Consider the following 27759-nt stretch of genomic DNA (forward strand, 5'->3'; position numbering starts at 1 on the left):
TCTGTAGTATTTTTAGCCCATAACTTTTCAGGAAGTGTACTTAAATCACGCTCTATAGCTGGGCAAAATAAAAAAGGTGTGTCCAGTTGCTTGCCTTCTTCTGTGATAGACATCACAGCTTTAAGAGCAGCTAACAAATCTTGGCCTAACAGGGATACTGGGCAATGTGGGAGCACATGAAATCTATGATACCAGACCTGTCCATCCTTTGCCTGTACGGGGAGGGGAGATGTACTGCTAGTGGGTGTTTCTTTTCCCTCTATTCCCATTGATTCGGTGTTACTCGAGGAAATCTCCAGGGGGGTCCCATACTTCTTATGCCAAGCACCATACAGCTGTCTAATCGCTAAACTAACATGGGGCAAGGCTCCATTCATCCATGATTGGATAAAAATAGATTCACTTTTCCCATCACTTACATCCATCCCTCCTTCCAGCCATACCTTTTTAAACCTTCTAATAAAATCTGTGGCAGTTTCAGTTATTTTTTGTCTACATGCTACAATTGGAGCAAATGATTTCCTCTGCTTGTAAAGCCATACCAATTCCGGTTTAACTTCCTCCCACGCTGCATCCCTCTGCTCCCTAGATCACAGGGGATATTTATCCACACCCTGCTTTGTGGACCACGCCCTATGTCCCAACTCAGTATTATCCTCATTGTTAAATATTGGACAATTATCCCATTCAAATTCATCTGTAATATCTCCCAATATCTTTTCTACAATTACCTTGCAATCTTCCATCGTATAATTTCTTCCTACACACATTCTTTTTAACCAGGATACTGCTCCCCCTGGAGACTTCCTGGGATTGGGGCATCCTTGTACTATAGCATTTAATTCCTTTGCATCTAATGCCTTTAAAATCAGCTCATCCCCCAACGGTCATAAATGGGTAAGCTGATCTCACTTTCTCTTCCTCTTCTACCGGCCCCAATCCTCTTCCCTTCTCTTCCTTTGGCTCATCACTCGACCTCATAACCCTATCACTTACCTCCACTACTTTCTTTTCCTTTCTTTCAACTTTCTTTTTCTTTTCCTCCTCTTCCTCTGTTTTACCTTTATCATGTGAACTTTCTGCCTCTCTCCCATTTGCTCTACGTTGTCTTCTAACTCGGACTGCTGACATGATGATGTCTTCATCATCCTCTGTTTTATCAGTGTGGGGAAGTGCTGGATATAACGGGGCTATCTGTGGGGAAGTGCTGGATATAACGGGGCTATCTGTGGGGAAGTGCTGGATATAACGGGGCTATCTGTGGGGAAGTGCTGGATATAACGGGGCTATCTGTGGGGAAGTGCTTGATATAACGGGGCTATCTGTGGGGAAGTGCTGGATATAACGGGCCTATCTGTGGGGAAGTGCTGGATATAACGGGGCTATCTGTGGGGAAGTGATGGATATAACGGGGCTATCTGTGGGGAAGTGCTGGATATAACGGGGCTATCTGTGGGGAAGTGATGGATATAACGGGGCTATCTGTGGGGAAGTGCTGGATATAACGGGGCTATCTGTGGGGAAGTGCTGGATATAACGGGGCTATCTGTGGGGAAGTGATGGATATAACGGGGCTATCTGTGGGGAAGTGCGTGGAACTGAATTAACCTCTTTATGTTTGTAGGGTGGTGGTGGCACAGGAATATTTGCTGCAATTAAGGTTCTATATCCTGGTACATATGTCAACCAATTCTTACCTCCCTCAAACATATAATCCTTGTCCCAAGCTGGGGCTCCCTTTCCCCAAACATCCACCTGTGGTTGCTCATGCAGGCACATACCATTTATCATATCCATACACATTGTGTCATTCCCTCCTTCCCGGGAAAAACTCGCTCCTCCCAATCCTTCTAACCAGCTTACTAAATTATCCACCCATGGATTAACATAATAGTAACCAAAAGAAGAAACTCTAGTAACAAATTATTTTCAAGTCTCATTTATGGGAACAACTGCATTTTCCCTTTCTGCTTTTTGTCTCTATTTTTCTTCATCAATTGAATCAACTTTAATGCTTTTAGCGGCGGCACATGGCGAGGTATTTCTTCCTTACCTAAGGAATTCCCCATAACAACAGCAGCGGCAGCAGCAGATTAGTAAGACAATACAGCAATACAACAAAGAACAATAAGTGCTGTGTCAGGTGTATACAGGTATTCTATGTCCCGAGCCGAGAGTCCCTTTCTCTCGCTCCTAAACTCCACCCACCAATCTCCCTCTTAAGTTCAGAAATAATGACCTCGGCAAGAAAAGCATCTCTTTTTCTTAAAAAAAAAAAAAAAAAGATTCTCACTCACCTTGGTGATTATCCCACTCTTCTGACACCAGTACAAAGGGTTGGTGTTGAGTTTTTCCTCTCAATGGGGGCCCCCACCGGTTACACCTGAGCGATAACTTACGATATATCGGGAAATGAATTGCACACCACGCCACAGCTTGTTGCAAGACACTTCAACTTTATTGCGGAAATATCAGCATATATATAAATCTGTAGTCTCTAGGCAGATTATTAATGACCAACCTTTAATATCAACCAATCAAATTCATGCATTTATCTTTAATATTTGCACCTTAATTGTCATTAAACTTTGCAGAACTAGTTTCTGGCCAGATGGTTGTGGTCAGACTAACTCATGATCTTAGCACAACGCCCAGACTACGGCCACGGTCTAACCGAAAGTTACTTCCTCAAAAAACTTGTAAACACAGTTAGTTTCCTGTAAAGAATACATACAGTACAAACTTTTCTCTTAATGTTTACAAAAGTCATATATTTTTTAAGCAAACATCTTGTATAACAAAATGGAGTTGATTATGTTATATTATCCTTTCAGGTACTGTTTATGGAGAGATCTGGGGTCTATTAGCCTCCAAATCTCTCCTCTGCCCTTAACATCTGATCGCACCAAGATCGGTGTAATCAGATACTTTAGGCCTCTTTCACATGAACGTTCCGATTGGGTCCGGACCCGATCACAACCTCTATTCTCTATGGAGTGGCAGATGTAAACGGATATGTGTCCCTTTACACTCGCTGACATCCGATCCGATCCACAAAAAAGAGACAGATGGGGATCCATTCCCCTTCTGTCCATTGGATCGGATCACATGGCAGTCTGACCGCCCATAGAGGACAGCGGGCCGTGTCCATGTCCGCTCTGTATAAGCGAAGCAGACGCAGACTTGTCATCCATTTGCCCAACAATGATCAGCAGACAGATCCCCCGCTGAGCAAGAGGATCTGCTGACGGGCCCACTCGGTGTGATAGGGGCCTTACCATTTTATATTCCAGAAAACCAGAAGGCATGAATGCTCATCACTTCCGTCTTCCTGTATCATGGAGGCCATCAGGGCCGATCTGGCCTCTGTTTGCTTCTATGGGACAGGAGAGGCCGAGAGTGCCACAGAAGGTGATGGGAGAGCACTGTAAAAGCAACAAAAACAAAACTCTTTTGCATCGTATTTACATTAGGAGTGTAGTGACATCACAAGTGTTACCTAGAAAAACAAATAAAATATACGTATCCACATTTTCTACCACATTAAAGCCCTCTGACATGAAAAACTGATGTATAATACATTTGGGTAGATTACAAATCCTAAAGGTGTAATGTGCTGAACTGGGACATCACCATAAGTGGTTCAGGACAGATTGCACCCTTTATGTAAATATTAATTCTAACCATAGTTACACTTTAGGGTCAACATCAGAATGTTTCTAGGGTCAAAAAAGGGTTCTTCACAAACAATATCTACCCAAAAAAAGAGAATTGACTATTCAGAGTCATTGAAGAGAACCCGAGTCAGAGGAATTTCAGTCCCCCAGAAGATGCAGTCGTAGTATGTGATTGGTCTATGGAGAGGAGCAATAGCTGAACAGAGAGACAATATAATAAGGAAGTCCAATCTTCTCCTGATGGAATCCCTTAGACTTGTGGCAGGACAAGATGGAACACAAGCAGCCAGCTGGGTGTAAGTGGTACTGTTGAACACATCCCAAACAAAGAGCAGTGAATTGGTGTTGGAAGGCCTACACCAGCTTAGGAATTTGATTTCTTACTGGACAGAGAATTCTCCATGGCTGTTGTCCCTGTTGCAGTCCTACCTGTAAAGCTGTCATCCATAAGAGGAGGAGGAACCTGAAAATAAGGCATTGATCACTGGAGGGGAGGTGGAATATGTGAAGGGAGGCTTGGACAAGGTGAGCGTAGCTGGAGCCCTCAAGCTAGACGGATATTGGAATAGTCAGCAGAATCTAGAAAAGTCTCTCCCACTGAGGCTTTGGAGGCTTGCTAAGATGCCACTTGACCATTACCTAGTCTTGGTGCTGAGGCAGTGTTGGTAATGCATTAGCCCAGGATCTGACAATGAAGAAAACACTTGGGAACACAGCTCAGTTAATGAATGATGAAAATATATTCCATGTTCAGTCAAAGCTCCATAAAAAGGATAGAGATTAAAATCATTAGGAAACACAATTCACTGTCAATACTTGTCTGAAAAAAATAGTCAAATGGTAAAATAGTCTTGAGCTTCTATCCCTTTAAACCCCCCTTCTCCCCATTACCTCCTGCAGCTGAAGCCTGCGAATCCTCTGGTGTGTGATCAGCTGTGACTTATGTAAAAAAATCTGTTACACTCACAACACGGCTACAGATTTTCTGTGGTGTGGACCCTCTTGTGTGTGTTAAGTTGTTCTCTATGTTTAAAAGATTTGTCACATTGAGAGCAGTGATATGGCTTCTCTCCAGTGGGACTCCTCTGGTGTATAATAAGGCTTTCCTTATATACAAAAGCTTTGCCACATTCAGAACACTGATATGGCCTTTCTCCAGTGTGAGTATTCTGGTGCATGATAAGTTTGCTGTTGGTTGTAAACATTTTATCACATTCAGAACACTCAAAGCTGCTTTCCAGTGTGAACTGTCCTGTGTATGATAAGCTCTGACTTAGTTTTAAAAGCTTTATCACATTCAGAACATTGATGTGGCTTCTCTCCAATGTAAATCATCTGGTGTCTGATGAGGGATGACGCTTGTCTAAAAGTGGTATTGCATTCAGAACACTGATATGGCTTCTCTCCAGTGTGAATCATCTGGTGTGTGATAAGACTTGACTTCATTGTGAATGCTTTGTTACATTCAGAACACTGATATGGCTTCTCTCCAGTGTGAATCCTCTGGTGTATGATAAGATCTGACTTCATTGTAAAAGCTTTATCACATTCAGAACACTGATATGGCTTCTCTCCAGAATGAATCCTCTGGTGTGCGATAAGATAGCACTTCTGCGTAAAAGATTTATCACATTCAGAACACTGATATGTCTTATCTCCAGTATGAATCCTCTTGTGTTTCATAAGATAATCTTTTGTTGTAAAAGCTTTATCACATTCAGAACATTGATATGGCTTCTCTCTAGTGTGGACTCTCTGGTGCATGATAAGATTTGACTTCTGTGTAAAAGCTTTGTCACATTCAGAACACTGATATGACTTCTCTCCAGTGTTTCATAAGATTACATTTAATTGTAAAAGCTTTATCACATTCAGAACACTGATATGGCTTCTCTCCAGTGTGAATCCTCTTGTGTTTCATAAGATACTCTTTTGTTGTAAAAGCTTTATCACATTCAGAACATTGATATGGCTTCTCTCCGGTGTGAATCCTCTGGTGTTTGATAAGATGTGACTTCACTGTAAAAGCTTTATCACATTCAGAACACTGATATGGCTTCTCTCCAGTGTGAATCCTCTGGTGTGTGATAAGATGTGACTTCACTGTAAAAGCTTTATCACATTCAGAACACTGATATGGCTTCTCTCCAGTGTGAATCCTCTGGTGTATGATAAGATCTGACTTCATTGTAAAAGCTTTATCACATTCAGAACACTGATATGACTTCTCTCCAGTGTGAATCCTCTGGTGTGCGATAAGATAGCGCTTCTGCGTAAAAGCTTTATCACATTCAGAACACTGATATGTCTTATCTCCAGTGTGAATCCTCTGGTGTGTCTTAAGCTTACCTTTCATTGTAAAAGCTTTATCACATTCAGAACACTGATATGGCTTCTCTCCGGTGTGAATCCTCTTGTGTTTTATAAGATAATCTTTTGTTGTAAAAGCTTTATCACAATCAGAACATTGATGTGGCTTTTCTCCAGTGTGAATCCTCTGGTGTTTGATAAGATCTGACTTCACTGTAAAAGCTTTATCACATTCAGAACACTGATATGGCTTCTCTCCAGTGTGAATCCTCTGGTGTTTCATAAGATTACATTTAATTGTAAAAGCTTTATCACATTCAGAACACTGATATGGCTTCTCTCCAGTGTGAATCCTCTGGTGTTTCATAAGATTACCTTTAATTGTAAAAGCTTTATCACATTCAGAACACTGATATGGCTTCTCTCCGGTGTGAATCCTCTGGTGTTTGATAAGATGTGACTTCACTGTAAAAGCTTTATCACATTCAGAACATTGATGTGGCTTTTCTCCAGTGTGAATCCTCTGGTGTTTGATAAGATCTGACTTCACTGTAAAAGCTTTATCACATTCAGAACATTGATGTGGCTTTTCTCCAGTGTGAATCCTCTGGTGTATGATAAGATCTGACTTCATTGTAAAAGCTTTATCACATTCAGAACACTGATATGACTTATCTCCAGTGTGAATCCTCTGGTGTGTGATAAGATAGCACTTCTGCGTAAAAGCTTTATCACATTCAGAACACTGATATGTCTTATCTCCAGTGTGAATCCTCTGGTGTGTCATAAGCTTACCTTTCATTGTAAAAGCTTTATCACATTCAGAACACTGATATGGCTTCTCTCCAGTGTGAATCCTCTTGTGTTTTATAAGATTACCTTTTGTTGTAAAAGCTTTATCACATTCAGAACATTGATATGGCTTCTCTCCAGTGTGAATCCTCTGGTGTGTGATAAGATTTGACTTCTGTATAAAAGCTTTATCACATTCAGAACACTGATATGGCTTCTCTCCAGTGTGAATCCTCTGGTGTTTCATAAGATTACCTTTCAATGTAAAAGCTTTATCACATTCAGAACACTGATATGGCTTCTCTCCGGTGTGAATCCTCTGGTGTTTGATAAGATGTGACTTCACTGTAAAAGCTTTATCACATTCAGAACATTGATGTGGCTTCTCTCTGGTGTGAATCCTCTGGTGTTTGATAAGTTGATCCTTTGATGTAAAGGTTTTATCACATTCAGAACACTGATATGGCTTCCAAACCATTTACAACATTGAGAACAATGATATGTCTCGTGTCCTGTGTGAATCCTCCAGTGAACTACGATAAAGACGTTCCATCACCTAAGATATCCATTTGGCTCGACCAGCATGACTGAAAAATTGGTTCTTCAATCCACCTGTACAGAAAAACAAAAAACTCAGAATTCTATATAAAGGGCTAAATAAAGATGTTTTCTATATTTTTTTAATTAAAAAGAAAATTTATGAAAACATCCAAAACATTCCAGAGTTGACATCTGAGTACAATCAGTATCACAACATGCATTGTCAGATAATGAAACACATCCAAAGTCAGAAACGTGTAACATAGCGCACAACAGCCTTATGCTATTGGGTTTTCACAGCCATCATGGCCCACTTGGGATAGAAAAATAATATGTTAAAATTCAAAAGTATTCGACACAGTTGACCACCCCCTCCTCCTTAATAAACTACTCTCCCTTGGCATCAGAGACACCGCTCTCTCCTGGTTCTCCTCTTACCTTTCCCGACGCTCCTTCAGCGTTTCCTACAATGGTGCCACCTCCCCTTCCCTCCCCCTCTCTGTTGGGGTCCCCCAGGGCTCTGTCCTTGGACCCCTTCTCTTCTCCATCTACACCTCCTCCCTTGGCAAACTCATACACTCCCACGGCTTCAACTACCACCTCTACGCTGATGACACTCAAATTTACCTCTCCACCCCCCACCTCACCTCCACTTTCTCCGCCCTCATCACCCACCTCCTAAACGACATCTCTGACTGGATGTCGCTCCATTTCCTCAAGCTTAACCTCTCCAAAACCGAGCTTCTCGTCTTCCCCCCTGCCCCCCCCATCCTATCCATCACTACTAACATCACCACCATCAATCCCGTCCCGCAAGCCAAAGTCCTTGGAGTCATTCTGGACTCTAACCTCTCCTTCCAACCTCATGTCAAATCACTTACAAACACATGCAGGCTCCACCTCCGCAATATCGCCAAGATACGCACCTTCCTTACCCCAGACACCACTAAACTACTCGTACACTCCCTGATTATCTCACGCCTGGACTACTGCAACTCCCTCCTCACCGACCTACCCCAGTGCAAACTCTCCCCGCTTCAGACCATCCTGAACTCAGCGGCTAGACTCATCCACCTCACCACCCGCTCCAACTCTGCCACCCCCCTCTGCCTCTCCCTCCACTGGCTCCACCCCCCTCTGCTTCTCCCTCCACTGGCTCCCTATCGCCCAACGCATCAAATTCAAACTGCTCACTCTGACCTACAAAGCCGTTCACAACACTGCCCCTAACTACCTCACCAACCTGATTCCCAAGTACCACCCTACCCGTACCCTCCGCTCTTCACAGGACCTCCTTCTATCTTGCTCCCTGGTCTCCTCCTCACACGCACGTCTGCAAGACTTCTCCAGGTCCTCCCCCATCCTCTGGAACTCCCTACCCCAATCCATCAGACTGTCACCTTCCCTCCTCACCTTCAGGCGCTCCCTGAAAACCCACCTCTTCAGGGAAGCCTACCCCACCCTCACCTAACTGCTGCTCTCCTTCATTCCTCCTACCACTCCATCCCCCACAGCCACTTCCTCCTGTACCACTACCCCCTCCCTTCTAGATTGTAAGCTCGAAAGAGGAGGGCCCTATAACCCCTCGTGTGCTGTTTGTAGGTGCTGTAATGTTTCATGTATTGTCCCCCCTCTATTGTACAGCGCTGAGCAAACCCTTTGGCGCTATATAAACTCCATGTAATAATAATAATAATAGGAGTACACTTTGCATCACATTACCATCTTACAGTGAGGAACAGAAGTATTTGAACACCCTGCGATTTTGCAAGTTCTCCCACTCAGAAATCATGGAGGGTCTGGAATTCACATTGTAGGTGCATTCCCACTCTGAGAGACAGAATTTAAAAAACAAAATTCAGGAGATCACATTGTATGATTTGTAAAGAATGTATTTGTCTCGCACGGCTGAACAGAAGTATTTGAACCCCTAAGAAACAGCAAGAATTCTGGCTCTCAAAGACCTGTTACTGCACCTTTAAAAAGTCCACCTCTACTCCTCTCATTAATCTAACTTAGTAGCACCTGTCTGAGCTCTTTAAAGACACCTGTCCACCCCACAGTCAGTCAGACGCTGACTACTACCATGGGCAAGACCAGGAGCTGTTAAAAGACACCAGAAACAAAATTGTGGACCTGCACAAGGCTGGAAAGGGCTACGGGGCAATTGCCAAGCAGCTTGGTGAAAATAGATCAACTGTTGGAGCAATTGTTAGAAAATGGAAGAGGCTAAAGACGACTGTCAGTCTCCCTCGGACTGGGGCTCCATGCAAGCTCACACCTCGTGGGGTATCACTGATGAGAAGAAAGGTGAGGAATCAGCCCAGAACTACAAGGGAAGAGCTGGTCAATGACATGAAGAGAGCTGGGACCACAGTTTCAAAGGTCACTGTCGGTAGAACACTACGCTGTCATGGTTACAAATCATGCATTGCATGGAAGGTTCCCCTGCTCCAGTCATCACATGTCCAGGCCCGTCTGAAGTTTGCCAATGACCATCTGGATGATCCAGAGGAGGCATGGGAGAAAGTCATGTGGTCAGATGAGACCAAAGTAGAACTTTTTGGTCTAAACTTCCCTCGTCGTGTTTGGAGGAAAAAGAAGGATGAGTTGCATCCGAAGAATACCATCCCTACTGTGAAGCATGGGGGTGGTAACATCATGCTTTGGGGGTGCTTTTCTGCGAAGGGGACAGGGCGACTGCACTGTATTAAGGAGAGGATGAATGGGGCCATTTATTGTGAGATTTTTAGCAACAACCTCCTTCCCTCAGTCAGAGCATTGAAGATGGGTCGTGGCTGGGTCTTCCAATGTGACAACGACCCGAAGCACACAGCCAGGAGAACCAAGGAGTGGCTCAGTAAGAAGCATATCAAGGTTCTGGAGTGGCCTAGCCAGTCTCCACACCTAAATCCAATAGAACATCTTTGGAGGGAGCTGAAACTCCGTGTTGCTCAGCGACAGCCCCGAAACCTGACAGATCTAGAGGAGATCTGTGTGGAGGAGGGGGCCAAAATCCCTGTTGCAGTGCAAACCTGGCCAAGGACTACAGGAAACGTCTGACCTCTGTAATAGCAGACAAAGGCTTCTGTACCAAATATTAACACAGATCTTCTCAGGGGTTCAAATACTTCTGTTCAGCCGTGCGAGACAAATACATTCTTTACAAATCATACAATGGGATTTCCTGAATTCTGTCCTCAGAGTGGGAATCCCCTCCAATGTGAATGTCAGACCCTCCATGATGGAGAAGTGGGAGAACTTGCAGAATCGCAGGGGGTTCAAATACTTCTGTTCCTCACTGTATTTGCATGTCTGTCTTTGTGGTGGGAGCGCGCCGTATGGCCATCTCCCAGCACAGAGGCGGGGGTCTCACTGAGACCTCTGGGTCCCATACTAATGATCAAAACTCAGAACTCCCAACTCTGGGTCACCTGATCACTGTGAGCCTCTGATTGGCTATCACAATGAGGCGTCACTGTGAAGCTCGCCCCACGTGTTTTCTTACATTGTCTCTCCTCTCAGAAAAAAAAAAAACAACAGTGTGTAAAAAAATCAATCAATAATAATATTAATAATAATAACAGTAATTTAAAATAACAAAAATACGTATATGAAGGTTTGATCTAGGACAGTGCCAGGGTTAGTGTTTGGGTCAAGGTCAGGGTCAAAGGTTAAGGTCAGAGTCAGTATTTTGGGGGGGTTATTTATTTATGTAAATTAGTATCAGTGTCAGTTAGTGTCGGTGTGTTTTAGTAGGTAAAAAAAAATGTAAAGAAAACTGCGCAGTACTGTTTCTGGACTGTACTACGGGTACAAACAGCAACTAACATACACATACGAGGTATTTCTGCCATCGTCGGGGGCAGGAGAATTGTTGGGGGTTGTCCTTTGGTGGTGGGTTATGGCAGCAGCAAGAAATATACAGCTAACTTTAGAAAAAATGATTTTCACTATTTTGGGCCTGTTTTCCTTTGATCACATAAAAATAAAATCAGGAGATGTCCATTACCATTTACCAACTGGATGCACAAAGTAGTTGTGATGACGGTTTCACTAACGCATATCAAAGCTGCAAAATTGTGCTTAGGCATTAACATTTGTTGTACCTTCAGGCGTGAAGGGGTTTGGGTTCAGTTTGATGTCATTGAAAAAAGCTTGATTAATGGTGCCGACAATCGTGTCCCAATATCTATGAAGCTTATGTGTTTAGAGTGGTTCTGAGGGCCAGTTGACACCAGAATGTGATGTGGGAAATCTGAGGTCCATGTTTGTGTCCCCCACCTGGTGTCAGTGCAATGCTAACGACACCCCAAACGCAGGCCACAATCACAGGGCATTTTCCTGCACTGGATGGCATGGCACAGAAGTACTGACGTTCCATGCGGTCCGGTTGCTGTGTGTTTTGTGAAGTAGTCCAAGCACAACTTTAGCTGTGGTCTGGTGCCATTTCAGCCAATTCAAATGAATGGTGTGAAATCATACTGCACCCAGATAGCATGTGAATCGCACTGGAACGCACAGAGCATTGCATGCGCAGCACGTTCCTGTGCAATGTATCCACTTGAAGATCAGGCCTTTTCTGACCATTTTTATTTACATTTCAAAATCAGTTTTTTTGCTAGAAAATCAGTTAGAGCCCCAAACGTTATAGACTTTTTATAGCGGAGGTCCTAGAGAATAAAATGAAGGGTGTTGTAATTTTTTACACGCGGTATAAATTTAAAAATGTATGTTACAGCGAGTGAATAAATACCAAACGTGTCATTCTTTAAAAGTGCGCACGCCTGCAACAGCCACAAATGACGTAAATGTCATTATCCACAGGAGATGCTATAAAAGCCTTTACAGGGCCCCACTAGATTTACACAGGAGGTCTAGTACTAGAATTACTGCCCTCGATCTGATGTTCACGGTGTTACCTCACATGTGTGGGGCCATCGCTGTTTGAAAGCGTGCGGCATGTCTCGTGCATTCACCTTTTGCTCACAAACACGGGGGGGCTGCATATTTCTTTCCATTTATTTTGTTGACATTGTCGCTTTACATTTCTTTTTGGATGACTTTTATTGGTATCACAGAAAATATAAATATCCCCTGTGATAGCAATAGGCAGTGACAGGTACTCTTTATGGAGAGATCTGGGGTGTATTAGCCTCCAAATCTCTCCTCTGCCCTTAACATCTGATCGCACCAAGATCAGTGTAATCAGATACTTTAGGCCCCTTTCACACGGACGTTCCGATTGGGTCCGGACCCGATCAGAACCTCTATTCTCCTCTATGGAGTGGCAGGTGTAAACGGATATGTGTCCCTTTACACTCGCCGACATCCGATCCGATCCACCAAAAAGAGACAGATGGGGATCCATTCCCCTCCTGTCCATTGGATCGGGTCACATGGCAGTCTGACCGCCCATAGAGGACAGCGGGCCGTGTCCATGTCCGCTCTGTATAAGCGAAGCAGACGCAGGCTTGTCATCCATTTGCCCAACAGCGATCAGCAGACAGATCCCCCGCTGAGCAAGAGGATCCGCTGACGGGCCCACCCGGTGTGAAAGGGGCCTTACCATTTTATATTCCAGAAAACCAGAAGGATGAATGCTCATCACTTCCATCTTCCTGCATCATGGAGGCCATCAGGGCCAATCTGGCCTCTGTTTGCTTCTATGGGACAGGAGAGGCTGAGAGGGCCACAGAAGGTGGTGGGAGGGGGGACGTCCCCTCCCGCTGCTTGTAAAAGCAATCCAGCGGCTAATTATCTGGTTGTATTGCTTTTATAAGAAAGCAGACCCTCGGCTCTAATAAACAACACCGGGATGACTTCTTCAGCTGCAGCCATCATCCCAGTATCACCAGCGAAGGTCCGGCAACGTATGGGCACCTCACTGGTCTGCAGGTGGTTATGGTGGGAACTGGCCCTGAACATAAAATCTTTTCTTCCCTTAAAGCATTCCCCACATTAAGGTAAACAATGTTCTGCCACTTTCTGTGTCCCAACCAAACACTTACCTGAGTCCTGCATTGATCCATCACTGAGCCCGACTGCCGTTCTTCTCCCATCTTTCTCTTCTCACAGGAGGATCGGGCAGCAGTGGGAACCATTGGCTCCTTCTACTGTCAGGTAAATCCTGAGAGCAGGGGGTGGGGCCGAGCCACTCTGTGTATATCTATAGACACACGCAGACCGGCCCTGGGGAGCTAGTCCACATGCCAGTCCCCAGAGCAAGTGGCTTGCTACAGGGAAGAAACTGAAGAAAAGGAGCTTAAAATATCCAGCAGGGGACCCCAGAAGAGGAGGTTTGGGGCTGCTCTGTGCAGTACCATTGCAGGGAGCAGGTAAGGGTACCACGTGTGTTATTTTAATTTAAAACAAATCCTTTAGTAATGCTTCAGACCTGCCTGTCAAATGGCATACCTGTAGAATGTAGAAAAACAAAATCAGAGAGAAACAATACAAAGTGGCTGGAATTCCTCTCACCATTCATACCCGACCCTTATTCTTGACTCCCCAAAATCCATAGCTAATCCATATCTAGGCAGGAAGCCTGGCTGGCCAGGAAATGGGGTCAGCAAGTGGTAGCCCTCTACCTAACCCATACCAGGCCAAATGCCCTCAACATGAGAAGGGTACCACAGGCTGCCTAGCCATGTTGATGGGGACAAGGCCTCTTCCCCCCAATTCTAGCTGAGTGGTTGTGAGGGTCTGCAGGGAAGATTTGTAAGAGGGGCCCCCAGACATCTGCCCCCCTACATAAATGTGTAAGAGGTACATAGTATGTCTGGTTACTCATTTACAAGAAAAAGGTCAACTAGAAAATAAACACCATGATAAAGTCTAACCAACAACAAAGACCCCATCATAGATAATAATCATGGCATCCGGTGTTTTATGTTCCTCCAACTTGCCAAAGAAAACACACGGACCACCAAGACTATCCCAACATATTCTGTCCACAAATGACATTTCCCATGCTGACAGCTGAAAGTGAAATAAAGGGCTTCCAGGTGAGGTCATTGACTAAATTGTCTAAATGTCACTACTTCATCGCTAAATCCCATACCCTGGCCACCTGTGTCCTAGCAACCATTGGAACTGTACGGCACCACCTTATTGGTTGCTAAGATGCAGGCACTTGCACTGCATCATGGGTTGTTATGGTGAAACCTATGTAACAGCCAATGATGCTTTGTGACAATCATTGGTTGCTAAGGTCCGAACAGCTTCCTCGGTTGCTAGGATGGCGTTGGCTTCCAGTATCCTAGCCACCAAACCAAAAACTCTCATTTAGTGACAGTAGGGATTCCACCACTAAATAAATGAGTTCTGGCTGCAGCAGAGGTTTTGCAGGTTGGTGAACAAAATGGATGAAGTGGCCGATACATGGACCTTGTAAAACTTAGAGGACATATACATTGAAGAGCAGGACTTACAGATCTGAGACACAGGAACCTGATGATGAGAAGCCCAAGAAGTGCTCACTACTGGAGTGGGCTTCAATAATGGAAAGGAGGCACTTTGTCACGTAATTCATAGGCCTGAAAAACAATCTGTTCAATCCACTTAGAACCTTTCAAATTCAATCAGAAATAATGGACCCGGAAGAGTGAGAACCTCTTTTTAAGGACCCTCTAGAAGAACAAACAGGGAATCCATCTGCCTTAGAAAATCAGCGGGCGAGAGGTGAACCCCGACTGTCCCCAATACATCCAGACAATGGAGAGACATCTACTCGGGGGGAACTAGTGCTAGACTCAGGGAGGGCAATGCAATCTCTTCATTAAAGTCATACTAAACACACACGGTGCCATCTCCATGGGCCCTTCTCTTTCTGTATGTGGATGGGTTCAATATCAAAATTGTCTCCATATTCTGTAAACTTATATTGGGGAGAAAAGTCCAAAATAGAAAGTCCTTCCAATTCTTGTGTAAAAACTGAAAATGGGTTTAATAATGAAATAGCAAGCAAGCTTACAAGAATAATCTTCAAATCCAGAATGAAAACTAATAATAATAGAAGTGTAGTTATATTCTTGAGATAGGAATTGTGTGGAATCATGTGTGTGTATAGCAGTGGGCAGCTCTTCCTCATGGAAGCATCTCCCCTCCAGTCTTTGTTCTCTTCCTTGTACTCTGTTAGGAGCAATTCAGCCCCCACCTTCTCCTAAAAGTGAGCTGGGTTTCCTCCTGCGTCTTATAGTCCCACTATACTGGAGTCTCTGGAGACAAATGCCTATGCAGGGAAAACACTTTCAGCCTTGCTCCCCTCCCTTCTCTGAAATCCAATACTCGGGGCCCCTTTTCAGAGCCACACTGATCTTCCATCAGAGGTGGGGGGATGGCATGGTCCATGTGAAAGCAATGATATACATGATAGAATAGAACTTTACCTATCATCTGAATCCCATCATATTACAGACGCCAATAGATGGATTTTCAATGTAAACTCCTTTTTCATTTGAATATGTTAATCAGGGAATCCTACAGTGTAAAGGACTTCCATTCCTAACTTATACATACTTAAACCTTTATGTACTAAATGCATGTGAGACCTTATCCTCATACAACCTAGGGGGAGGGGTGCAAGCCAACGTACGACTAATTGACACCACATGTCCCTAGAATATACAGACTAAGCCATGTCTACAGTTGCAAGAAAAAGTATGTGAACCCCTTGGGATTACGTGGAGTTTTGCATGAATTGGGCATAAAATGTGCTCTGAACGTCATCTAAGTCACAACAATAGAAGAACACAGTCTGCTGAACATAATGCTACACAAACATTAGATGTTGCCATGGTTTAATTGCACATAACATGTAAACATTCACAGTGCAGGGAGGAAAAAGTATGTGAACCTTTGGACTTAATAACTGGTTGACCCTCCTTTGGCAGCAATAACCTCAACCAAACGTTTCCTGTAGTTGCAGATCAGACCTGCACAACGATCTGGAGTCATTTTGGACCACTCCTCTTCACAAAACTGTTTCAGTGTATCAATATTCTTGGGATGTCTGGTGTGAATCGCTCTCTTAAGGTCATGCCGCAGCATTTCAATTGGGTTGAGGTCAGGACTCTGACTGGGCCACTCCAGAAGGCGTATTCTGTGCTGTTGCAGCCATTGTTTTGTTGAATGACTTGTATGCTTTGGGTCATTGTCCTGTTGCATCACCCATCCTCTGCGGAGCTTCAGTTGGCGGACAGATGGTCGTATGTTTTCCTGCAAAATGTCTTGATAAACTCTGGAATTCATTTTCCCATCAATGACAACAATCCGTCCAGGCCCTGAGGCAGCAAAGCAGCCCCAAACCATGATGCTCCCTCCGCCATGTTTTACAGTGGGGATGAGGTTTTGATGTTGGTGTGCTGGGCCTTTTTTTCTCCACACATAGTGTTGTGTGTTCTTCCCAAACAACTCAATCTTGGTTTCATCTGTCCACAGTATATTTTGCCAGTAGTGCTGTGGAACATCCAGGTGCTCTTTTGCAAACTTCAAACGTGCTGCAATCTTCTTTTTGGACAGCAATGGCTTCCTCCGTGGTGTCCTCCCATGTACTCCATTCTTGTTTAATGTTTTCCTTATTGTAGATGTGTCAACAAAAATGTTAGCATGTGCCAGAGATTTCTGTAGGTCTTTAGCTGACACTCTGGGATTCTTCTTTACCTCATGCAGCATTCTGCGCTGTGCTCTTGCAGTCATTTTTACAGGACGACCACGCCTAGGGAGAGTAGCAACAGTGCTAAACTTTCTCCATTTGTAGACGGTCTGTCTTACCGTGGACACATGAACATCAAGGCTCAAGGAGATACTTTTGTAACCCTTTCCAGCTTCATGCAAGTCAACAATTCTTGATCGTAGGTCTTCTGAGAGCTCTTTTCTGCGAGGCATGGTTCACATCAGACAGTGCTTCTTGAAACCAGTAAACCCAAAACAGGTGTGTGTTTTTTAAGGGCAGGACAGCTGTCAGCAACACATCCAATATCATCACACTGATTGGAGTCAAGGTTGGCTCACTCCTGGCTCCAATTAGCTCTGGGAGAAGTCATTAAGCTAGGGCCTCACATACTTTTTCCTCCCTGCACTGTGAATGTTTACATGTTATGTGCAATTAAACCATGGCAACATCTAATGTTTGTGCAGTATTATGTTCAGCAGACTGTGTTCTTCTATTGTTGTGACTTAGATGACGTTCAGAGCACATGTTATGCCCAATTCATGCAAAACTCCACGTAATCCCAAGGGGTTCACATACTTTTTCTTGCAACTGTATGTAAATACACACATACTGTATATATATATATACACACACAGAGGCATACCTCGGTTTAGGAATTTAATTCGTTCTGCGGGACTTTTTGTATAGCAAACAATTCATAAACCGAAACGCGGTTTCCCATAGGAATGCACTGAAAACCAATTAATCCGTTCCGGAGGTCAGAAGAAGTGAACGCCACTAAAATACTGCAGGAGGTATTTGATGGAGTCATGCGGTATTTTAGTAGTGACAACCATGCGGTAATGTTTCAGCTGTCTGCAGGGTTCCCCACTGACAGCTGAATGTAAAAGAATTGCCGGCAATTAAAAAATAATCAAAAAACAGCATGGGGTCCCCCCTCCCATCCATACTAAGCCCTTCAGGTCTGGTATGGATTTTGAGGGGAACTCCCATGCCCAAATTTTTATAAAAAATGGCTTGGGGTCCCCCCAAATCCATACCAGACCTTTATCCGAGCATGCAGCCCGGCAGGTCAGGAAAGGGGGGAGCAAGCACACCCCCAAACCATACCAAGCCACATGCCCTCAACATGGGGGGGTGCTTTTGGGCAGGAGGAGCTCCTCACAAAGCACCTTGTCCCCATGTTGATGGGCACAAGGGCCTCTTCTCCTCAACCCTTGCCAGTGGTTTTGGGGGTCTGTGGGCGGGGGGCTTATAAGAATCTGAAAGGCCGCTTTAACAAGGGAGACCCGAGATCCCGCCCCCCCATGTGAAGGAGTATGGGGTACATGGTACCGCTACACATTCACAAAAAAACAAAAAGTGTAGTGTGAAAAAAGACAGGACAGGGTCTGTGACAAGTCCTCTATTAAAGGAAGAACTAAAAGAATGTCCCCCGCAGTAGATCCAACACCAATCACGATGTCCGCCATCACCGCCACTGCCGCTGCAGCAACAGTAAAATTATTTTTTTAAAAAAGGCTCTGTTTCAGATGATGGGAGCCCCCCTGCCCCAAAGCACCCCCCATGTTAAGGGCATGTCGCCTGATATGGTACAGGGGGGGGGCACTCGCTTGTCCCCCTCCCCTTTCCTGACCTGCCGGGCTGCATGCTCAGATAAGGGTCTGGTATGGATTTTGTGGGGCCCCCACACCATTTTTTTAAATTTTGGCATGGGAGTTCTGACACTGGGGGGAAACTGACTTGGTGTCACTGACATCCTCAGTGACACCAATACAGTGATCAGTGCTAAAAAAAAAGCCCTGACACTGTGCTAATGACACTGGGCAGGAAGGGGTTAACATGAGGGGCGATCAAAGGGTTAGCTGTGTGCTGGGACTGTTTTACTAGGGTGGGGGGGGGGGGTAAAGGATGCATTGAGGTGCTGGGACAATAAAGGGAACTCTTGGACAGATTGTCGGTGACAACTGCCTGCTGAGGTCTAATTAACACAAAACTAAAAGAAGGTCGTAGCTCTGTTGAGGGGGTTAGAAGGAAGTTGGTGGGGGGCAGAGAGGAACATTATGGAGATCTGCACTGACCTTGGGACCATTGAGGGACCAGTAATGGTAGCTGTACTGTAGATCTGCTTCATTGCCGGGTTCAGCTCCATTACCACCACCAAGTGATCTTCCATATACCAGCAAAGACAAGGGTGAAGCTCAAAATCTCATTCAGTCATCTTCCATGAGAACATGCCCCCCCTCTGCCTTGTCCCCCACCATCCCCCATCCTGTGTCAGTGTGCAGGGGGGCGCAGGAGGATATTCTAGTCTGCTGGTCTATATTAAGTAGGGTGGGAGAGGAGGGGGAGGGGTATTAGGATCCATGTCATGTATGTCAGCTGTCTGCATCATTATTGGCCCCAGACCTGCATTCCGGACAGTTCAGTGTACAGACAGAGGGGGGATTTACTAAATACAACTAGGCTGTTCACTTTACACTTTTCACAGAACTTTCCCCCGGAGCTTAGTGAATGCGGTGAAATCTGACTTTACAAAGAATATCCAATCACACGCAAAGAAAATGTAAAAAATGCAATTTTGCTTCCACATGATTGGCTGATGGAAGTCAGGAGAGCTTCACCTCATTACCCGACCCCTCGTCTACTAAGGTACATTTCTTATCCTTCTGGTATTCAAGGGGTTAAACACAAAGGAGGTTTGTATTATTATTTCAGCCAGCGGTCATGTAAAATTGATCCGGGCAGCTATAGAAGCAGCCAATCACTTTACAGTACAGAGAATGTGCCGCCCCTCCCCCCTGCTGGTGCCTGCCGTGTTTCCTCCAGGATGTTCAGGACGGAGGAACATCGGTAAACCACTTCATCTTACTAAGCAGGAGGAGCTTGGAGGGGATCTGATCCCCCGATCTCATCTGTGATGACTGAACCCCGAAATGACAAACATTCTGTCACTTCCAGGTTCAGAGCCGCCATTCCCGGGAGCCGGAGTCACAAGTTTTTTTCCTTTTTCCACGTAGCGATGGCGGCGGGCATTGTGAGTGACGTTGGTTCTACTTCGGGGGACATTTTTTACATTTTTATTTTTAATAAAGGACTTGTCACAGAAGGTCTCCTGTCATTATTTACACATTTTTTCTTGTGAATGAGTAACTGTAACATGTACTCCATACTCATTCACATGGGGGGCTTTCAGATTCCGATAAGACCCCAGCATACAGAAAATTGGAAGGACAGGGGGCAGTGTGGGGACAGTAGGGAGGACAGGAGGCAGTGTGGGGGACAGTAGGGAGGACAGGGGGCATTTTGGGGACAGTAGGGAGGACAGGGGGCATTGTGGGGGACAGTAGGGAGGACAGGGGGCATTTTGGGGACAGTAGGGAGGACAGGGGGCATTGTGGGGACAGTAGGGAGCACAGGGGGCAGTGTGGGGGACAGTAGGGAGGACAGGGGGCATTGTGGGGGACAGTAGGGAGGACAGGAGGCAGTGTGGGGGACAGTAGGGAGGACAGGGGGCATTGTGGGGGACAGTAGGGAGGACAGGGGGCATTGTGGGGACAGTAAGAAGGACAGGGGGCAGTGTGGGGGATAGAAGGGAGGACAGGGGAAGTGTGGGGGACAGTAGTGAGGACAGAGGTCAGTGTGGGGGACAGTAGGGAGGACAGAGGGCATTGTGGGGGACAGTAGGGAGGACAGGGGGCAGTGTGGGGGACAGTAGGCAGGACAGTGGGCAGTGTGGGGGACAGTAGGGAGGACAGAGGGCCTTGTGGGGGACAGTAGGAAGGACAGGGGGCAGTGCGGGGGACAGTAAGGAAGACAGAGGGCATTGTGGGAAAAGTAGGGAGGACAGGGGGCATTGTGGGGGACAGTAGGGAGGACATGTTGAAGTGTGGGGATAGTAGAGAGGACAGGTGGGACAGTGTGGGAAAAGTAGGGAGAACAGCTTGCAGTGTGGGGGACAGTAAGGAGGACAGGGGGCATTGTGGGGGACAGTAGGGAGGACAGGGGGCATTGTGGGGGACAGTAGGGAGGACAGGGGGTAGTGTGGGGGACAGTAGGGAGGACAGGGGGCAGTGTCAGGGACAGTAGGGAGGACAAGGGGCAGTGTGGGGGACAGTAGGGAGGACAGGGGGAATTGTGGGGGACAGTAGGGAGAAAAGGGAGCACTGAAGGGAACGAGGAGGACAGGGCACAGTGCGGGGACAATAGTGAGGATAGGGAGCAGCGTGGGGACAGTAGAGAGGACAGGGGGCAGTGTGGGGGACAGTAGGGAGGACAGGGGGCAGTGTGGGGGACAGTAGGGAGGACAGGGGGCATTGTGGGGGACAGTAGGGAGGACAGGAGGCAGTGTGGGGGACAGTAGGGAGGACAGGGGGCATTGTGGGGGACAGTAGGGAGGACAGGGAGCAGTGTGGGGGACAGTAGGGAGGACAGGGGGTATTGTGGGGGACAGTAGGGAGAACAGGGGGCATTGTGGGGACAGTAAGAAGGACAGGGGGCAGTGTAGGGAGATTTGGGAGGACAGGGGGCATTGTGGGGGACAGTAGGGAGGACAGGGAACATTTTGGGGGACAGTAGGGAGGACAGGGGGCAGTGTGGGGGACAGTAGGGAGGACAGGGGGCAGTGTGGGGGACAGTAGAGAGGACAGGGGACATTGTGGGGGACAGTAGGGAGGAAAGGGGACATTGTGGGGGACAGTAGAGAGGGCAGGGGACATTGTGGGGGACAGTAGGGAGGACAGGGGGAATTGTCAGGGACAGAAGGGAGGACAGGGGGAATTGTGGGGGACAGTAGGGAGGACAGGGGGAATTGTGGGGGACAGTAGGGAGGACAGGGGGCACTGAGGGGAAAGGGAGGACAGGGCGCAGTGTGAGGACAATATTGAGGATAGGGAGTAGTGTGGGGACAGTAGGGAGGACAGGGGGCAGTGTGGGGGACAGTAGGGAGGGCAGGGGGCATTGTGGGGAAGAGTAGGGAGGACAGGGGGCACTGTGGGGATAGAAGGTAGGACAGGGGGCATTGCATGGACAGTAGGGAGGACAGGGGGACAGTGCAGTAACAGTAGGGAGGAGAGGGGGTAGTGTGAGAGACAGTAGGGAGGACAGGGGGCATTGTGGGGACAATAGGGAGGACAGGGGGCACTGAGGGGACAGTAGGGAGGACAGGGGGCAGTGTGGAGGACAGTAAGGAGGACAGGGGGCACTGAGGGGACAGTAGGGAGGACAGGGGGCATTGTGGGAACAGTAGTGAGGATAGGTAGCAGTGTGGGGGACAGTAGGAAAGACAAGGAGCAGTGCGGAGACGGGGGAGTGAGGTTAAAGTAGGGAGGAAAGGAGGCAATGTTGGGACAGTAGGGGGGGCAGTGTAGGGACATTTGGGAGGACAGGAGGCATTGTGGGGACAGTAGGGAGGACAGGGGACAGTGTGGGGGACAGTAAGGAGGACAGGGGGCATTGTGGGGGAAAGTAGGGAGAATAGGGGACATTGTGGGGGACAGTAGGGAGGATAGGGGGCAGTATGGGGGACAGTAGGGAGGACAGGAGGCAGTATGGGGGACAGTAGGGAGGACAGGGGGCAGTATGGGGGACAGTAGGGAGGACAGGGGGCATTGTGGGGACAGTAGGGAGGACAGGAGGCAGTATATGGGTCAGTAGGGAATACAGGGGGTAGTGTGGTGGACAGTAGGGATGACAGGGGGCATTGTGGAGACAGTAGGGAGGACAGGGGGCAGTGTGGGGGACATTTGGGAGGACAGGGGGCAGTGTGGGGGACATTAGGGAGGACAGGGGGCAGTGTGGGGGACATTAGGGAGGACAGGGGGCAGTGTGGGAGACAGTATGGAGGACAGGGGGCATTGTGGGGACAGTAGGGATGACAAGGGGTTGTGGGGTTGACAGGGGAACATTGAGGGGGTCTGCTGGTTCTTGTAGTTCCCCTGCATTCTGTCACTCCACACTTTTTTATATGAGTGATCTCCATGAAAGAGCCCCCCAAAAATGCAAAAAAGCAATATGAGTCTGGTGTGGATATTAGGGGGTTAATCACACAAATATATAAAACATAGTGTGAGGTCCCTGAAGAAAATCCATAAAGGACCCCCAATCCGAGCATGGAGCCAAGCTGGCCAGGGAAGGGAGTGCCAAGCATGGAGCCAAGCTGGCCAGGGAAGGGAGTGCCAAGCATGCGGCCAAGCTAGCCAGGGAAGGGAGTGCCAAGCATGCAGCCAAGCTGGCCAGGGAAGGGAGTGCCAGACATGCGGCCCCCTCCTGAACCATATGAGGGGTACTCTGTATAGACCCTCACCAGTCCTCCTCCTGGATTCCTCTAGTCCTCCTTCTCTCCAGGAATGGCTGGGATGAGTCCTTTGGCTTTGAGTGACGGGAAGTGGAGACGTTCTCTTCCTTCTCATGTCCTCTTTACTCTTTCAGAGGGAAAAGTTTCCCCACCAATGGAGAGAGATGGAGGGGAGTCTGAAGGTCTTCTCTGGAAGATCCCATTACATTCCACACCCAGACATGGAGATTCCTCCACATGGGAGGTCATGTGACAGCCAAGAAGATTCCCCATTAGAGAGGCCCCCCTCCCCCCACCACCAGATGGATAGAGACTAAGAATAGACAAGACGGGACACTACAGGCTCTACAGACACACTGTGTATATACTGTATATAATACCCGGGACACGAGGAAAGGGGGACGGCACACTGGGGACACCCACAGAGGAGTAGTATGTCTCTTACATTGGTGTCAGTGGAGTAGTATGTCCATTACATTGGTGTCAGTGGAGTAGTATGTCCCTTACATTGATGTCAGTGGAGTAGTATATCTCTCTTACATTGGTGTCAGTGGAGTAGTATGTCTTTTACATTGGTGTCAGTGGAGTAGTATGTCTTTTACATTGGTGTCAGAGGAGTAGTATGTCCCTTACATTGGTGTCAGTGGAGTAGTATGTCCTTACATTGGTGTCAGTGGAGTAGTATGTCCCTTACATTGGTGTCAGTGGAGTAGTATGTCCTTACATTGGTGTCAGTGGAGTAGTATGTCCTTACATTGGTGTCAGTGGAGTAGTATGTCCCTTACATTGGTGTCAGTGGAGTAGTATGTCCCTTACATTGGTGTCAGTGGAGTAGTATGTCCCTTACATTGGTGTCAGTGGAGTAGTATGTCCCTTACATTGGTGTCAGTGGAGTAGTATGTCCTTACATTGGTGTCAGTGGAGTAGTATGTCCCTTACATTGGTGTCAGTGGAGTAGTATGTCCTTACATTGGTGTCAGTGGAGTAGTATGTCCTTACATTGGTGTCAGTGGAGTAGTATGTCCCTTACATTGGTGTCAGTGGAGTAGTATGTCTCTTACATTGGTGTCAGTGGAGTAGTATGTCCATTACATTGGTGTCAGTGGAGTAGTATGTCTCTTACATTGGTGTCAGTGGAGTAGTATGTCCATTACATTGGTGTCAGTGGAGTAGTATATCTCTTACATTGGTGTCAGTGGAGTAGTATGTCCTTACATTGGTGTCAGTGGAGTAGTATGTCTCTTACATTGGTGTCAGTGGAGTAGTATGTCTCTTACATTGGTGTCAGTGGAGTAGTATGTCCTTACATTGGTGTCAGTGGAGTAGTATGTCCCTTACATTGGTGTCAGTGGAGTAGTATGTCCCTTACATTGGTGTCAGTGGAGTAGTATGTCCCTTACATTGGTGTCAGTGGAGTAGAATGCCATTACATGACATGAGTGGTGTCAGTAATCAGTGCTGCGATTATATGACTTCCCTCTGCCAGTCCCGGAATCTGATCTCTCCCAGTCCCAGCCTGGAGAACGGGGTCTCTGTGTTTTCTAGGACTGGGATGAAATGTGGTGTCAGGTGGAGGGGGAGGGGGGTGGTAAATGTAGGAGGGGGGTAGCAGCTGTCCATGGCAGAGAGGAGGACAGACAGAACAACAGCTGCACAAAGTTCCCGGATCCAGAGCCGTGCAGAACATTCACCAGCTGATAGGAGGGGAGATCACTGACACCGAGGAGCACAGCAAACACATTGCCTTTTACATCCATTATTATTATTATTATACAGGATTTATAAAGCCCCGATAGTTGGCTCAGCTCTGTACATTACAGAGGGGACAGAACATGTGACAGAACAATACCAATACAATGTGATACATGAGGGGATCGAGGGCCCTGATCCTGGGAGCTTACAATCTAGGAGGGGGGATGGTGGTACAGGAGGAGATAGCTGTGGGGGATGGGGTGGTAGGAAGAGTGGAGGAGGTCGGCAGTTAGCGGGGGGTGGGGTAGGCTTCCCTGAAGAGATGGGTTTTCAGGGGGCGCCTAAAGGAGAGGAGAGTAGGTGATAATCTGATGGGTTGGGGTAGGGAGTTCCAGAGGATGGGTTAACAAATAATCAAAGGTCCTCCTGCGCTATAAATGGAAGTAGAACCTCTCCTTAAGCTGCCGACACTCACCAACTGACACCTAAAACAGTGTAAATGACACCAATAAATAGTGTAACTCATAATAAATACTAAATACAAATATGTGACAATTCATAGAATACAACCTGAACCAATCACAATTCATACAATAAACGTCTTCATAGCAACAGTGTAACAATATATAAGTCGTGTCATACTGCTACTAAATATCCGTGTTCCATGATGGACACGCGTGTTCACACTGTAAATACATAGAACACGTGTGTAAACATGAACTCCCGTGCTCACACACCTACTGTATAAATAATGGACACGCGTGTTCACGCTGTAAATACATAGAACACGTGTGTAAACATGAACTCCCGTGCTCACACACCTACTGTATAAATAATGGACACGCGTGTTCACACTGTAAATACATAGAACACGTGTGTAAACATGAACTCCCGTGCTCACACACCTACTGTATAAATAATGGACACGCGTGTTCACACTGTAAATACATAGAACACGTGTGTAAACATGAACTCCCGTGCTCACACACCTACTGCATAAATAATGGACACGCGTGTTCACACTGTAAATACATAGAACACGTGTGTAAACATGAAATCCCGTGCTCACACACCTACTGTATAAATAATGGACACGCGTGTTCACACTGTAAATACATAGAACACGTGTGTAAACATGAACTCCCGTGCTCACACACCTACTGTATAAATAATGGACACGCGTGTTCACACTGTAAATACATAGAACACGTGTGTAAACATGAACTCCCGTGCTCACACACCTACTGTATAAATAATGGACACGCGTGTTCACACTGTAAATACATAGAACACGTGTGTAAACATGAACTCCCGTGCTCACACACCTACTGTATAAATAATGGACACGCGTGTTCACACTGTAAATACATAGAACACGTGTGTAAACATGAAATCCCGTGCTCACACACCTACTGTATAAATAATGGACACGCGTGTTCACACTGTAAATACATAGAACACGTGTGTAAACATGAACTCCCGTGCTCACACACCTACTGTATAAATAATGGACACGCGTGTTCACACTGTAAATACATAGAACACGTGTGTAAACATGAACTCCCGTGCTCACACACCTACTGTATAAATAATGGACACGCGTGTTCACACTGTAAATACATAGAACACGTGTGTAAACATGAACTCCCGTGCTCACACACCTACTGCATAAATAATGGACACGCGTGTTCACACTGTAAATACATAGAACACGTGTGTAAACATGAAATCCCGTGCTCACACACCTACTGTATAAATAATGGACACGCGTGTTCACACTGTAAATACATAGAACACGTGTGTAAACATGAACTCCCGTGCTCACACACCTACTGTATAAATAATGGACACGCGTGTTCACACTGTAAATACATAGAACACGTGTGTAAACATGAACTCCCGTGCTCACACACCTACTGTATAAATAATGGACACGCGTGTTCACACTGTAAATACATAGAACACGTGTGTAAACATGAACTCCCGTGCTCACACACCTACTGTATAAATAATGGACACGCGTGTTCACACTGTAAATACATAGAACACGTGTGTAAACATGAAATCCCGTGCTCACACACCTACTGTATAAATAATGGACACGCGTGTTCACACTGTAAATACATAGAACACGTGTGTAAACATGAACTCCCGTGCTCACACACCTACTGTATAAATAATGGACACGCGTGTTCACACTGTTAATTCATAGAACACGTGTGTAAACATGCCATCCCGTGCTCACACACCTACTGTATACATAATGGACACGCGTGTTCACACTGTAAATACATAGAACACGTGTGTAAACATGCCATCTCGTGCTCACACACCTACTGTATACATAATAACGAGGTATTTATAAACCTTTCTATACATAAAGTGCTATAGAGCCAAAACAGTGCAAACAACTGTCCACTCTGTGCAACAATGATTGGGCCAAAATCTTCTCCTATTGGGGCTAGATTGCCCCCTCCCCCCAGTGACCCCTAGGGGCCAACACCCTGGATCCTTACCTCTTATGGGCCGCTTCCTTCAGTAGATCTCCTTGTGGGGCTCCTATTTGCGGTGATCAGCCAAGGTGTCTGTGAAGGACAATGGTCACCAATGTGACGGACTCTTTCCTTGCAGGAACATGCAGAGGTCCCATCTCCATAGTCCCCTTTAAATGTCGGCTTTCACAGATCTTTCTGCTCCTTCACTTCACAGCAGCAATATTTGTGTTCCAACACAGCGCAGCTTTGGGGTAGAACAATGCCAGCTTTACGTGGAAATGG

General features: G+C 46.3%; 1 protein-coding gene across 3 annotated transcripts; it reads right to left on the minus strand.

The window, feature by feature from the left end:
- Positions 1-2436: 2436 nt before the first annotated feature.
- Positions 2437-27759, minus strand: LOC149470527 (uncharacterized). Of its 3 annotated transcripts, XM_089662620.1 has the most exons (3): positions 19077-19580; positions 5488-7391; positions 2437-5456 (listed from the first exon to the last, which is right to left on the minus strand). In XM_089662620.1, exons 2-3 carry the CDS (start codon positions 7255-7257, stop codon positions 4902-4904), a joined length of 2325 nt encoding a protein of 774 aa, XP_089518746.1. In that variant the 5' UTR covers positions 7258-7391; positions 19077-19580; the 3' UTR covers positions 2437-4901. The 3 variants fall into 3 exon arrangements, with proteins under 3 accessions (XP_089518746.1, XP_089518739.1, XP_089518732.1); XM_089662613.1 differs by lacking the exon at positions 19077-19580 and adding an exon at positions 27499-27759 and having other exon boundaries at positions 5336-7391; XM_089662606.1 differs by lacking the exon at positions 19077-19580 and adding an exon at positions 23300-23662 and having other exon boundaries at positions 5336-7391.

The sequence above is a fragment of the Staurois parvus genome, unplaced genomic scaffold, assembly GCF_062004578.1.
Source record: "Staurois parvus isolate SC_StPar_1 unplaced genomic scaffold, SC_StPar_1.0 ptg000039l, whole genome shotgun sequence".
NCBI lineage: Eukaryota > Metazoa > Chordata > Amphibia > Anura > Ranidae > Staurois > Staurois parvus.

Bases quoted from the DNA above. Each gene is read 5' to 3' on its own strand.
- LOC149470527 (XM_089662620.1), bottom strand. From the start codon at position 7,257: ATGGTTTGGAAGCCATATCAGTGTTCTGAATGTGATAAAACCTTTACA. The intron at 5,457-5,487 runs GTGTTCTGAATG...GCTTTTACACAG, and splicing joins ACTGGAGAGAAGTCATATCA to AAGTCAAATCTTATCATGCA.